Here is a 15,101-nt window from a genome sequence, read left to right on the forward strand (position 1 = left end):
GTATGTAGCTGCACTACTCCCCTTTCCTCAGGCAAACTTTCTCTGCTTCCCCGCCCGCTGTAGTGACGCCCCAGAAAAATCTCAACTAAATCCTCCCGTTTTCCTTCCTTTCTTTTGTCTATCATTTTTCTCTTAAGCTGGTTTTGGTGATGTTTTTTGTACAAAGGCACATGTGCTATCCTATACTTGTGTTGTGCACCATTTCATATTCTTCTTTTTTTTTGTAACCGTTAAACTGTTAATCTTCACTTTTGACAGCTCCTAAAGCCAATTTGATTTGGATTGGAATATGGTGCACTTTTTTGTGGCTATGGGGCTTGCTGACCTGTTTCATTTTCCTTTAAATACAAATTAATCAGGTTGATTGGTATTTATTATTATGGAGGCTGTTTTAAGTAAAACCTGTGTCTGGCTGTTCTTGCTGGTGTATATTTTGGGGGAGGGGAATCTGGGCAGTTTGAGTATGTCTGCAGGATACCAGTATGAAGGCTGCATCAGGTCTGCAGCTCAGTATGAGCAACATCTTGTTAAGTCTTTCAGAAGTACCAACTGTTGCAAATTCCTTAGCAACACTGAGTCCGAAGCCTCATCTTCCTACTGCAGTGGTGGAGGCTACCCTATTAGATACACTGTGCAATAATCTAAATTGTGTCATATCTGGGGGAAGAGGAGAGATTAGAATCATGTGGGAGAAGGGGGGATGGTGCTAGCTAGTGCAAGGAACCCCTTGTATATGCTCATTTATGAGGCTGAATCCATTTGGCACCTCCTGCCATACATCTTGAGTCACTGTTCCATTTAAGAAGTGGTCAGGGTTTAAACCTTGATCTCTTTGGTACAGTGTTGCTTTGTAAACAATAGTTCAAGAATAGAGATTACCTGTGCTAATAGGAAGATATAGAGCAAAACAAATTGTTGTGGCTAATAGGATAATAACTTCAATTTCAGACTTAAGTTAAATGCAGTTTTTTACAGAAAAATAACTTATGATTTAATTTTGGGAGTAGGAGAAGGGGAGAATATGATGGCATTTGGGTATAGTGGGTGCACTTGAAAAGTTGCAACTTGATGTATTCCCTTTCTGTAAAATAAGGAATTCTGTTATTACCGGTAGATCTTTCAAAACACTGGTAGTTAAGGGTGTTCACTGAAGGTAGATCTATTATATACAGTTTTCCTGAAAGCTTTGTGTAATTTTAAAATAGACAGAGGGAGCATACATGCGTAGGATCAAGGCTAAGGAAAAAAGTGTTTGCCAAGATACATGATTAGTCTATAACTGTACAGTTAAAATAGTTGGAAAACAATTTCATTAATGGTTGCTGTTCACCTCTTTTTTTTGTTTTATCAAGTTTTGCTAACTTTAACAAGTTGGGGAGACAAGGTGGGTGAGGTAGTATCTTTTACTGGACCAACTTATACTGGCGAAAGAGACAAGCTTTCGAGCTACACAGAGCTCTTCTTCAGGTCTCCTCTGCGTAGACCAAAACAGCTACAACAACAGCGCAAACATTTAAGAACTTGGTCAGTTTTATTGCAACTTTCCTTCTGGTATTAATACTTACAACAATTATTTAAAGATAGAGGTAAAGCAAGGTGCAGGTCATAGTTTAGGATATAAGCTGTCTTCCTCATCCTCACATTCACCAGAGTACAATACATTTTAGAAATGTTTTTGGTAAGTTTTGGTTAAAAGCATAGGATCGTGGATTATTTTTTCTTTTTTTTCCCTTTTTAAAATCACAGAACTAGGGTTTATGTCTGGTAGCTTTTTGCTAAGAGTCCTATTTGCAACTTCCTTCTAATGAAGGAACTAGAAGTAACTTCAGGATTTAGTAAACCTTGTTTCCCCCAAATGTGTTTCACCTAATTTTTTTTTCTGTTCCTCTTCCGCAGGCTGATTTAACTGGGATTAAATGGAAACGATACGTATGGCAGGGTCCAACATCTGCCCCAATTCTCTTTCCGGTAACAGAGGAGGATCCCATTTTGAGCAGTTTCAGTCGCTGTCTGAAAGCCGATGTACTGAGTGTTTGGCGGCGCGATCAGAGACCTGGACGCAGAGAGCTGTGGATATTTTGGTGGGGCGATGACCCCAATTTTACTGATCTTATTCATCATGACCTCTCAGGTAAAAGAGAATGGACTGAACAAAATCTAATCAATCAGTCAACAAAGGGATGCTTTCTTCCATACCTAAAAAGTTCCCACTTTATAAACACTACAGTGGATAATGACATACAGTTTATTTTCTATAGTGATATGTCATACTTACAACTTCCATCACCTTGAGTTTTTTATGGTAGTGGGTGGGGGCCTCCCAGGAAACCGAATTGCTATGATCGTGGAATCTTATCAAAGCTGAACTTCTATCTTGAGTTGTGTCCTGATACAGTTGAGTCTCTCTCTGTGTTTAGGGTGGCTGTTTCTACTGAGAGAGATGGTGCTAGATATTCAAGGAGCAACTTTTTGCCCTTTTCAATTTTTTTTTATCCTATGCTTTTTGAAAACTAAAATGAGTCTCTCAAAGTTGGATAGAATTTTCTCTCTAAAACAAAGAAATGCAAGACCCTGTGGCAGTGGCTTAGGTGTGGGATGAGTTAATATTTTTAAAATGTTTCGTATAACCTCATTTGTAGGTGGTCAGACTTTATCTTAAATCTCCATGCTATTTTTAAGGTATGGGGAAAAAAATTAGGGAACCAGATGGAGTTGTCTCTGGAAATTTTCAAAATAAAGGTGCCTAAATAAGGCATCTCGGGGAGCGTGAAATCCTGAGAATCTTGTGTATTAAGACTCTCTCTTTTGTTTTCTTTCAGAAGTGCTGAGTGCCTTTTAAAGTAGGTTACTGTCAGAAGTGTAAGCCATCATCACCTTTAATGGTGAAAGTCAGACCATTCTTACTTGGATGTCTAAATTTAGATTTTGGTGCCTAACTTTAAGTATCTTATTTTTGAAAATTTTGGTTTGATTTTATTTTCTAACACACAACTTTTTTTAATATAATCTTGTTGACAGATGAATGCTTCCTGTTTTGTGTTTTGCTTGGAGAGCTAATTTTTAAACCACTACCTTTGTATACAGTCTCCCCAGTAGGCTTACAGATACATATTTTTTATACAATAATATTAAGAAGTCATATTGTTGTACGTAGACTTCAGAATAATGAAAAGCATTCATATTGCAGAATTGTAAAATGAAGTCTAGTTTTGGTATGTAATGCTTTTGATAAACATGGAAGTCTGTGAGTACTTGTTCTTTTCAGGGAAACTTTTTCTGTCGGATGAATAAATGGTACTTGAGAGAACCGGAATACATTAATACACTCTGTGTAATTGTGGACATTCCAAAAAACAAATATGAAGTTGAAGTGTCGCTGAGCAATCTGATTTGAAACAGTCTTGTAATCTGTAGAATTTCCATATGTACAGCAACTTTATAAGAAGGAGCTTCATGTACTGGAAAAGACTCAAGTACTAAAATTACAGATGTTTCTGATATTGTATTTGAGTTAGCAGGAATTGTAGTGCTGCTGCTGCTACTACTACTAACAACCCTGGAAATGGAAACTCCTCTTATACAGTAGTCAGCTACAGCTTCTGTAAGTTTTGCTCTATGAATGTCCTCTGTCCCGACCTGCAGGGACCATCTTTTGTATGGTGAGAAGTAACTTAGATTCCATGCTGTTTTTGTCCTGGGCTACACCTGAGTAAAGACCAACACTTGTGTAGAAGTTTCTCTGTAAGTTTTGGTATGCTGTTGTCCGCTATGGCATAGGGTGAGATCAGAATATTAGATTTTTTTTTTTAATAGATCATGATCATGAAGTTAAACCACAGGTCCACATAGGACTGAGCCCAAGTTTCTAAACTTGTCTGCTGTGTTTAGCGTGATACATTTTATATGGTCAATATCTAGCATTTTTTTTTTTAATCACTAGTGGGTAACTTAAAGTAGTAATCAGGAGGAACCTGGTAAAAGATACCACCAGCCTCTGGGGGGGATACCTTGCAGCTGAATTCCCTGAGCTAATGTCTGTGATGCTCACAGATTGTCTGTGGGACTTCAGAGTAGATGGGCTGGCATATGTCTTCCTGGAAGTGCACTCATGAGTTGTCTTACCTAGAATTAGTGAGGCGCTTGTACAGAATTGGTTGTTTGCTCAATCTTTTATCTTTGGGTCTGTTTTGGATATTTAATTTGTTTGGGTTGGGGATGTTTGACCATTGATGTCTGCATTTCAGTACAGGTTCTATTCCATACCAGTTTTGGCACAAGAGATGTTTGGTTTCCACACAGATTCTGAGGCTAACAGCTCATGACTCTTTGATCTTCCTGGTGGTTAAACATGCCTGACCTCTCATTCCAACAAGGAAGTTTTTCTGGGGTGGGGGAGAGAGCCTCCAAAAGCCATTATCAGCTGTTACAAGGTTCTAGTCAGCTTGGATCCTTATAACCAGAAGCAGTTACATAAGTGATCTATAGGAAATGAAGAGCTAGATTGGTAGCTGGGATGTTGCCTGAACCCTGTTCTTTTTCTATGCAAAAACTTTGTGTGTGTATGTGAGTTATAACTGAGCCCAAACAATATTACTTGGCCTCATCCATAGACATAGCAATGAATTATTGGTTAGTGGACAGTTTTTTTTTTTTTTTTTTTTTTATTAATCCGTTCTGCTCCATCCTTGTTACACTGTTCATGGAAAAGATAAATTGCTTCCAGGCGGAGGCCCGCTATCTGTTGTTCTGATCCTTGCTCATATTATTTGGTGAAAACAGTGTGGCTATAATGAATTACCAGGCATTATCGTTGCTATTGTTTAGCAAACTGATGGTGTTGACCGTACTTAAGGTGAGATGGGGAACTCATTATGTTTAAGAAACCTCCTCCTGATGCTAGAGAGTATGCTGCTGATTGCTAAGTAACAGTCCTCGTTTAGGGAAAGTGATTTGAGAAGGTAGCAGTTATTCAGTTCCAGTCCTGCTTGGATAGCAGTAATGGTCTAGGTTCTGGCCTTCCTTTGGAGTTGAAACTGCTTGTTATGGGGCCATAAATCATTGGGCATGTGAAACTTCTTGGCAGCTATTGATTTGCCATGAGTTGTAGCTTGACATTGCTTATGTTTTGGAAGTGCTCTTGGTGATGAACAACTTGCTGAGGGATATGACATATGGAATCCTTCAAGGATCTTTCTTATCACCTACAGGATCTCCTGGCAGGATAATATCTAAACATACTAAAGTGTCAATATTTTTTATATCCTATGCAACTGTATATGTCTTGCTCTGTTGAAGTTCATTCTCTGTGCTGGCAGAACGTTTGAATAATTTTGCCGTCTGGTTGTAACTGAACTCTCTACACTGAGCCTTGGGTATAAGTCTTGTTGCTGGAAGAGGTGGTTGATGTGAGGGGCTCTACTCCTTGTTTCCCCAATTTATGAGGGGATTGATTCAGAGGTAGTGACTCTCTGGTTAAAAATTTTCATGTCTTTCAGTTACACCTTTTCTAAGAGTGCCATTTATCAAATGTTCTAGGAAAACTATTTAATCTGCTGTACCTGTGGCAACTTTGCAATGGTATTGTCTTATAGCAACAGTGAGGCATGATCATAGTAAATCCCTCCCTGCAAGGCTTAAAGTAGGACGTCTCCACTACATAAGCTTGTTCAGAATGCCGCAGCACAGTATCTCACTGGCTTGAGCAACCATAGTTGTATTACACGTTCTCTGTGCTCTTCAAAGTGTCTGACTATATAAATGTGGGGGTTGAAGTTGGTAATGTTGAGTTTTAAATGTTGTATTGGTCCAGATCGGGGTGGGCAAACGTTTTGGGCAGAGGGCCACATCTGGGTAGGGAAATTGTATGCAGGGCAGGGAGTTGGGGGGCAGGAGGGAGTGCAGTGTGCAGGAACGGGCTCAGGGCAAGGGATTGGGTCAGAGGAGTGGTGTGGGGTGTCTGACGGGGGTTGGGGGGCAGGAGGGGCTCAGGGCAGGAGTGAAGGAGGGGTGTGGCAGGGGGCTCAGTGCAGGAGGGGTGCAAGGTGCAGGCAGGGGGCTCAGGGCAGGGAGTTGTGGGGCGGGGTGCAGGAAGGGTTCGGGCTCCGGCCCAGTGCCACTTACTTAAAGCGGCTCCGGGGTGGCAGCAGTGTGGGCCAGGGCAGGTTCCCTGCCTGCCTGCCCTGGCCCGACGCTATGCTGCTCTAGGAAGCAGCCGGCACCACATCCCTGCGTGGCCCCTGGGTGGGTGGGCACAGGGTTCCACGCGCTGCCCTTGCCATGCCTCCAGGTATCTCCCCCGAAGCTCCCATTGGCTGCGGTTCCCCGTTTCCAGCCAATGGGAGCTGTGTGGGGCGGTGCCTGGAGGCAAGGGCAAGGCACGGAGCCCAAAGCCCTGACAGGCCGAATGCGGGCCGTAGTTTTCCCACCCCTGGTCCAGGTTGTGCACAAGACCTAATTCTGAGGCAATAGTTGTACTTTGACGTTCACCCACATTTTAAGGAGTCCACCATTGTGCCTTTGGCTGGCAAGTTACACCTTTTATTATGGTGAGCTGTATAATGTGGAACTCTCTCTTCCCTCTCTCTCAGTTCATCTTTCTTAACTTTTAAAAATATCCTTTTAATTTGCATGTGCTTCACTACTTTTGGCCCTTTATTTACTAACTTCATCCTTTCCTTTTTGTACTAGACCCCTTGTTTGTTTGTACAGCTCCCAGCATGCTTTGGTGGGGGAATAATTTATACGTTAATGTTAGTCTTGGCTCTGCATTAGACTTACGGAAAGGTGCAAGCTATAAGAAGAAAAAGTAATGGTTGATATCTAAAAGTTTTTTCAGAAATCTGTGCAGGCATGCATATTTGTTTGTCCTTCATGTTAAAAATGACAAGCAGTCTTGAGCTATTGTGGATTCTAAATGGCAGCAGATATTTCTGTATCTTGGGCAGGGAAGTGCATAGTGCAGAGATTCTCCAACTTTCGTAATCGGGACAATGTTGTAACAGTATGTCTCATGGATCCTCTTCTCTCCACTTCCAAATCATGTGGACCAGTTAAGTACTAAGGTATCTTTAGCTTCTAATACAGAAACCAGTGTAAGAGCCAACATCATGTGACCACCCACTGTTCTACAGGCTCCTAGCAAGTGGTCCACTAAACAGGTTGAGAGCCACTTCACTAATGGTTTACTCACTTCATTGGCAATGCTTGCTTTTGACATATACGCTTCTGTTTGATAAATGTCACACTACAAAACTTTGTACCAGATGTCAATATAGTGAGCCTAAGTGTCTGTATGTTACAGTGGTTAATAATAAATCTTTCTCATCCTCTGCCTGCTTCTAGAGCTTTTGGCCATTAAAGTTCACTGTACAACATAGTCTTAAGCATCTTGGTGTCCTCCATGTGGAGGTATGTCCATTCCAGCAAAACTCTGCTAATAAGCGTTGCTCAGTGCTGTTTGTACATTCTCTTTACAGAACATCTTTATTTGTGTTTTGTATCTTGCTACTTGATATGCATAATAGCTTGAAGGTGCTGTTGATTTAAATCTTTCCAGCTCTTTGTAATGCTGGCAATAATGTCTATGTTTTAAATCTGTGGAGTAAGGTGAAAATTGCTACTGCATTGTAAATGTGCACTTTTGGCTCAGGTGGTGATCTACTTGTTCCAGACTGAATATCATATGCAGAAAGTGCCTTTAGAAATTCAGGGAAAAATTCCTTGATCACTGAGGATGGTGTTTGTCAAAACTCCTCCAGTTAAGTGAAATCCATCTGTATACATAATTACTCACCAAACTTAACAAAAAAATAAATTTTTTTTTTTAAGTTTTAATGTGGCTAAATGTCCCAGTTTATATTTTACACTTGCTTGCAGTTTTCTCTTCGTTGTGGCATATGTGTGTTCTGCACAGTGTCAAAACACAATGTTGCCATGTCTGGCTTGGCAAGCTAAACTTGATCTTCATGAAAAAGTTAAAGGACTGAAGCAACCTTAAAATCCCTATAAGCAAGCACAATATGTTATTCTAGAAGAGTAAATATTCTGCTTTTATTTTTCTCTGGGAGGATGGGTAAGGAAAGTAAAACATTGATGAATACATTATAGGTAATATACACATTACATTCAGACTTTTTTGCAAAGACTTAATACTTCCAAAGAAAAGGCTAGTTTGTGTTTTGTTGCAAATATAGTGACAATAAGTATGGTATAATATAGTTTAGTAGAATGTGATCTTGGACTGTAGTTCATATCTGAACTGGTTCTCAGTCAAGGAAACTGTCCAAACAGTGTGGATGCCCAGAGGCTGTTCTGTGGAACACACATACACTTTAATCCTATTTCTAGGAAAAAAAAGTGTTGTTCAATGCATTTTTAATTGGTCTGCTGCATTTGGGCATAGTTAGAACTTGTTCTTACATGTGAAACATCTACTCTGTGTAATACCTAGTAATTACCATTTTCATAAGAAATGAATGATGTATTGTAATTTTTTCCTTCCCTATTAATGTTTTACTTTCAAAAAATATACAAACACAACCCCCCCCCCACAAACATAAACTATGTATAATACATAATAGTCTTGTGTTAACCATTTGCTACCTTAACTATAGTTGAAACATTTGATTATATGTAATATGAACATTTGTATTACACAGTTAACAAATGTTTATAAAAATCTAGTTAGTTTCAAATCTTATTCTGCCTTATTTCATGTACAGAGAGATAAAGAAGGAAACTTTAGAGGAGGGGGAAAAAGAGAAGAGGACAGAAGGAAGTATGGCAGACGAGGAGGTTATTGCAACTTTTTCTAACAGTAGTAGAATCTTGAACTCCTTGTAAGAATTATCCAGTTGACTTGAGTGACTTTTTTTAACTCCAGTATTGGTCAGTATCTTCCAAAATTTAATCCTTTAATGTAAATTAAGCTTTGATTTAATTTTGGAATATGGTGTGGTGTGTTTGTTTTTTGTTTTTTGTTTTTTTTTTTTTTACTGTAGCACTTGGCTTAAGGCTTTATTGTATTTGATAAGCTTACCACTATTTCATACTGCATCAGCTGACAGCCCTCCTGCGGGGGGGGCCCCCCCCTCACTTAAGTTGAGTTTTCAGTACGATGTGTGACTTGCTTAATGCAAAACTTTGATTTATACAGTCTGTATTTATGACCGGGCTATTAAATGAGAGCTGTTAAAGCAGTGGTGGGCAACCTGCGGCCTGTCAGGGTAATCCGCTGGCGGGCCACAAGACAATGTTTATATTGACCGTCCGCAGGCTCGGCTGCCCGCAGCTCCCAGTGGCCGCAGTTTTGCGGATGGTCAATGTAAACACTGTCTTGTGGCCTGCCAATAGATTACCCTGACGGGCTGCAGATTGCCCACCGCTGTCTTAAAGGAAATTCTTTTTGCAGGGGTGGGGGGGAGTGGGGACAAGGAAGGTGAGCAGTAAGCTTTTTAAAGCCTATGCGTAAATCCTGATACAAGAAAGTAAATGCAAGAAAATTTACACACACTCAGAGAAGTGATTTTTTTCTTCATATAATTAAAGTGATGTGAAAATGGTCATTCAAAGTGCGGGGTGAATTCATTTGTGATAAGCGTAGTTTGCTGTTGCTTAAAACACTTTGAGTTCTCTCTCAATACATGTTAGAAGTTTACTGAATGTTGAATATAATTTAAAAAATCTTCCTGATTTGTTTATCCTCTTCGTAGCTTGGGTCACAACAACTATGGCTATTGGTGCTGTTTCTGAGCTCTGGTTTGCACTATAAACATATGTCGGTATAACTATGGATTTTCTACACCCCGAGTGACTCACTTATATTGACCAAACTTCTAGTGTAGACAGCTCTATGTCAATGGGAGGGCTTCTTGGTATGGTAGAGTATCTATGCCAACAAGAGAAGCTCTCCAGTTGGCATAGGTAGCATCTTCACTAAGTGCTACAGCACTGTAATAAGTGTAGACAAGTCCTGACATACTGGAGGAAATAAAGCTCTTGGATTTTGATGGGTTCTTGGAAATGTACACTTTAACATGTTGAATATTTATTTGAGTCTCATGTTACTAGTTTTGAAAGTTTCAAACCTGTTTTGTATTACTCTAAGTATACATTAAGCAAAGGATGGTTTACAGTAAAGGGATGCTGACAAGTAACAGTTTGGCCACAAATCTAGATTTTTTTTTTTGGTAGCAAGTAGTGTTTTACAAAATCTGAGTCAGAAACACATCATGACAGCTTTCTTCAAAACTTACTATAAGTTTTTTGCATTAATCAAACCATACTTTCACACTTTGCAGGTGACTCTAGAGTACCTAAAAGTAAAATGAACTGTAAACAAAAATGAAACTGACTTTTTTTTCATTGGGTGGGATCTAGACTGAGGAAAAAGAGTAAATAGCAAATCTGATGAAAGCAAACGAGACTTTTAAAACTGCTTCAGTTCAGTTTCTAGAGGTGGCAACTTGAGTAAGTAGTTTACTTAAATATGAACTATTTTGTCCTGGCCATTGCTTTCAGTAACACTTCCCTCCATTTTGTACATTTTAATTTCACTTGACTTAAAGATTTTTTTTAAATTTAAAATGAATATGTTCCGAATGCAATGCAATACTGCAGATGCAATACTCTTGGGAATGAAGTATTATTCATGCAGGGACAGGGAGAAGCAAAATGAACATTAATCTTGTTTCGTGGATTATGGCATACACCATTGTTGGGAGAGGGAGGAGAAAGGAGAACTTGATGGCTAGAGGACTGGTAAAAGTGATAAGGTATGTGTTTTTTTTTTTAACCTCAGGGTTGCCAGAAAAAACTCCAGTTAGGTCAGTAGCTATTTGAAAGCTTACCATCTGAAGACTTTTAAATGGCTTATGTGATGTGATGGTCTCAGTCCAGGTCCCAGTAGATAGGTGCCTATGTTATCCTCACCACTACATTATTAGGGCCCTACCAAATTCACAGCCATGAAAAACGCATCACAGACCGTGAAATCTGGTCTTTTGTGTGCTTTTACCCTATACTGATTTTATGGGGGAGACCAGTGTGTCTCAAATTGGGGGTCCTGATTGAAAAGGGACTTGTGGGTATCACAAGCTTATTCTGGGGGGGGGATCGCTGTGCTGCCACCCTTACTTCTGTGCTGCCTTCAGAGCTGAGCGGCCAGAGAGCAGCAGCTGTTGGCTGGGTGCCCAGGTCTGAAGGCAGCACCCTGCCAGCTGCAGTGCAGAAGTAAGGATGGCAATGCCATACCATGCCTCCCTTACTTCTGCACTGCTGCCTTCAGAGCTGGGTGGCTGGAGAGTGGCAGCTGCTGACGGAGGGCCCAGCTCTGCAGGCAGCAGCACAGAAGTAAGGGAGGTGGTAGCATACCATGCCGTCCTTACTTCTACACTGCTGCTGGCAGTGACTCTGCCTTCAGAGCTGGGCTCCCGGCCAGCAGCCGCCACTCTCCAGCTGCCCAGCTCTGAAGGCAGGGCCGCCGCCTGCAGCAGCGCAGAAGTAAGGGTAGCAGTACTACAAACTCCACCCCCTACTATCCTCCCCCCCCCCCCCAACCCCTTTTTGGGTCAGGACTCCTACAATTATAAGACCCTGAAATTTCAGATTTAAATAGCTGAAATGAAATTTTCAATTTTTAAAATCCTACGACTCTGAAATTGACCAAAATGGATGTGAATTTGGTAGGGCCCTACGCATTATGTATGCTACAGAACTGTGTGGGAACATTACACTGCCACTGCTTGTACTGTTTATCTACTTTTATAGCCCACTGAGTGCCTGTATTGCAACCGTATAGTTCAGGGGTGGCCAAACTGTGGTTCACAAGGCACATGTGGCTCTTTTACCATTAAAGGGTGGCTCAGGGAGCTCCCCCAGGCCCCTTCCCCCATTCTCCACCTACAGGACTCGGGGGGGGCTCAGAACCTCTGCCTTGCAGTGCGGTGGTGCAATAAGGGCTTTTGCCCAGTGGGGAGGTGGGGTCTCAGGGCTTCATCACTATGGGGTTCACCTGCCAGGGCTTGGCACTTCAGCAGGAGCAGGGCTGAAGCCCTGAGCCCCGGCAGGCATGCCCCAGCTCTCAAACTTCTGAAGATTTTCATATGCCGCTTGGAGGGCCATTAAGTTTGGCCACCCCTGGTATAGTTCTTGATGCTGTACTTGATTGTGTACACACAGAGCATTTCAGATGAGTGTTGTCAGTAGGATTAAAGGGACATCAAGGCTTCTTTTAAAAACACCCCCTCCTCTCTCTCTCTCTTTTTTTTAAATTTTAAGTAACTAGTAACTTCTAAGATTATACTAACTGAAATAGATTAGAGGACAGAAACTATTCCTCTCCGCCCCCGGCTTACTTTGTGCATTTGATGTGACTGTGTACAGTCAGTTTCACTGTTTCCTTGTTCCTTGGCCTCCCCTGTTGCTGTGAGACACAGAGCAACCTGGAAGAGAAACTTAAACCAATGTAAAACAATTGGCAGGGAGACTTGGGCAGGTGGTGTGCTTAAAACATTTTTTTTTTTTTTTTTTTGGAAAGTGGAGTTCATTGTTTGTTTTTTCACATGGACTTCAAGCACATTTGTAAATGTGAATTAGTTTTTCCTTGCGCTTCTTAACCTGATCATATATATATGTACGCTTATGCTTATTTAATAAATAAATTAAAAAAAAGTAAAAACCTTTATCCTGTTTAGCCCTCCTTTTTTGTAGGGATATACAGTTCATTCAGACGAAGTAAACAGACTTTTTCTAGATATTTACTGCCTAGAGAGAGAGTTTTATCTCAAGCCCGCTCACTTTAAAGCTTGAAAATACTATACTTAAAATTTTGCTTTGCGTCCATCATCCTGGAAACCAGCATCCTTTCTGGCTGTAGTCTGCTGGATGGCAGTTTTCATGTCCTTGGGCTTGAGGTTCTTTTTCTTCATGCTGTGCTTCTGAGAGCAGAAGGGTAAGATTGGTTTAAAAAACCTCCAGCAGTGTTGCCAGCCCTCATGATATTTTATTACTTAAAGCCACAGTTCCTGGTGACAGGTGATGTGGTGATCTCGGCATTCATTTAAGAAGGAGAAAAAGGGGTTGTTTCTTGCCCTCGTGGTTGCAGAGAAAAGCTTGAAATTTTGATGAGTGCACCTCAAAGGCTCAAAAACCAGAAGGTTTTTTTTTTTTTTTTAAGACACTCTCATGAAGTTTGGGGGCCTGATTCGTGACTTTTGAGATTTGGTGATTTTTGGTAAAGGATTTGTTGCAGGTTTCCTTCAAACAAAGTCTTGCCAAATTTTGCTATTGTCCTGGCAGAGACTGCTGCTCCGTGCTTTGCTTTTTTCTGTGCTTATTCCATCAATGAGGGATAACTTCTTTCATAGAACCACTCTTTTGTTCGTTTCCAAAGACGATTGCAGGTGCAAAGATTAAATAACTTTTTTTTATTAGGATCTATGGAACATTTCTCAAGGTCGTTAATGCCTTGAACTATTTTCATCTGAGAATGTCAGAGTTAGTATTTTGGTAGAATTGAAAAGAGGAAATATTTCTTCACCAGTTGATCGCCTGATGAAGAAGGAAGGCAGCCAGTCCAAACAACTAGGTTAAAGTTTCAAAAGAGAAATATTTCAGCAATTTATAGCGATTATGACTATTTTTAATTGAAGAAACTTAATTTTCATGGCAAACAGAACTTTGTATCCTCATAAAACATAAATTCTAGAAACTTAAACCAACTGAGCAGTTCCTCTATACAGAGAACAACATTGGAGTTTGACTTGAGTGCTCTATATACTTGGGGTTAAGATTTTTCTGGTGTCTGTGTTAGCTTGACTTCCAGTTCCTGCTGTTTGTCTTGTGGTAGCTTCTAGAGGTTTTAACTAGGTTTGGCCCCCATCGTTCTAGGCACTGTACAATCACATAGTAAATGCCCCAATTACTCAAAACTTAATGAAAACACATGGGACTGTGTGTGTGGTTTTTGTTCTTCTCTTGGCATGGAGAAGGTGATATCTGTTGGAGCATTTCTAAAACTGCAACCTGCTGTTGTCTGGGCAAAAGTTAGCAACTTGTTTAATCTGTTTCCACAAAGTGCTCTTCTAGAATGTGCCTAAACTAGGAAAACTGGGACCTGTATTGCTCCACAAAAGACAGCAACAGTGGAGGCTATGCAGTAAAGAGTTCAGATCTGTGTTTTTAGCCTTGTCTTAAGAACTGTTTAAAGAGAAGCCTGGCACTGTTGAAGCTAGAATGAAAATTATGAATGTTAATTCCAAAATCTCTGTCAAACTTCTCATTCATTTGTACAAATATAATGGTGTATTAAACTGAGTATGTAAGGGACTTTTGAAGGCTGTTCTGAATTTAAACTCATTAAGTCCTCCCTATGCCTTCAAGATGATGTAAATTTGCCTTTATTTTGCAAGATACATACCACTTGCATTTGATTATTACTACGTAGTTAGACTTGGGAGACTGTCTCAGGATTTCCCTAACTGAGGAGTCTATTCTCCCTCTGTGCATAAACTCCCATTAATGTTAATGAGAGTTGCATGCCCATCGGGGGCAGAACAGACCCCCACAGAAAGCATCAAGTTTTATCCAATATTCTCCAGGTAACTAAATATCATCCACCTTCTTCTCCTTTACTCTAAATTGTTCTGGACATTAAGTTCAGCCAGAAGTATCTCTGGTGGGTTTTTTGGGTGTGTGTGTGGTTGTTTTGTGGCTGTGGTGCTTTTACATTTAAAAAAAAAAAAAAGAGACAGAGATTTTACATATGGCTGACGAAGTACTCCCCCCCACCCCCCTCCAAATTTTGTACAATGCCTTTTATTTAGAAAGATTTTATATTAAACTTATCCCAGGCCTTTTAAAGATGACTTGCATTTGGATATCTGGGAAATTGAACACTTGTGGAACAATTTAGAATCCACTTATTTAAGAATAGAAACTTTTGGATATTGGTATTTTGAATTGGCCTAAAAGTGTATTCCTTCTTGCATGTCATAATCAATGCTTGTACATATCCTACAGGCATTCCGTTCTGAAATTCAAAATCTAGGTTACTAACATACACCATATTCAAACATAGGGATAATTCACACACATCTATCTTT

The 15,101-nt window shown here is 40.3% G+C and overlaps 1 protein-coding gene across 6 annotated transcripts in view; it reads left to right on the plus strand.

Annotated features, from left to right (window-relative positions):
• The window catches only part of MED13 (mediator complex subunit 13), an 80,047-nt gene that overhangs the window by 2,142 nt on the left and 62,804 nt on the right, over positions 1–15,101 (plus strand). For 3 of the 6 annotated variants that reach the window (XM_073315788.1, XM_073315789.1, XM_073315794.1), the window contains exon 2: positions 1,897–2,131. In XM_073315788.1, coding sequence (XP_073171889.1) covers positions 1,897–2,131 — 235 coding nt within the window. The other 3 variants (XM_073315791.1, XM_073315790.1, XM_073315793.1) reach the window with 3 other exon arrangements.

This window comes from Lepidochelys kempii, chromosome 17 (genome assembly GCF_965140265.1).
Source record: "Lepidochelys kempii isolate rLepKem1 chromosome 17, rLepKem1.hap2, whole genome shotgun sequence".
Classification (NCBI taxonomy): Eukaryota; Metazoa; Chordata; order Testudines; family Cheloniidae; genus Lepidochelys; species Lepidochelys kempii.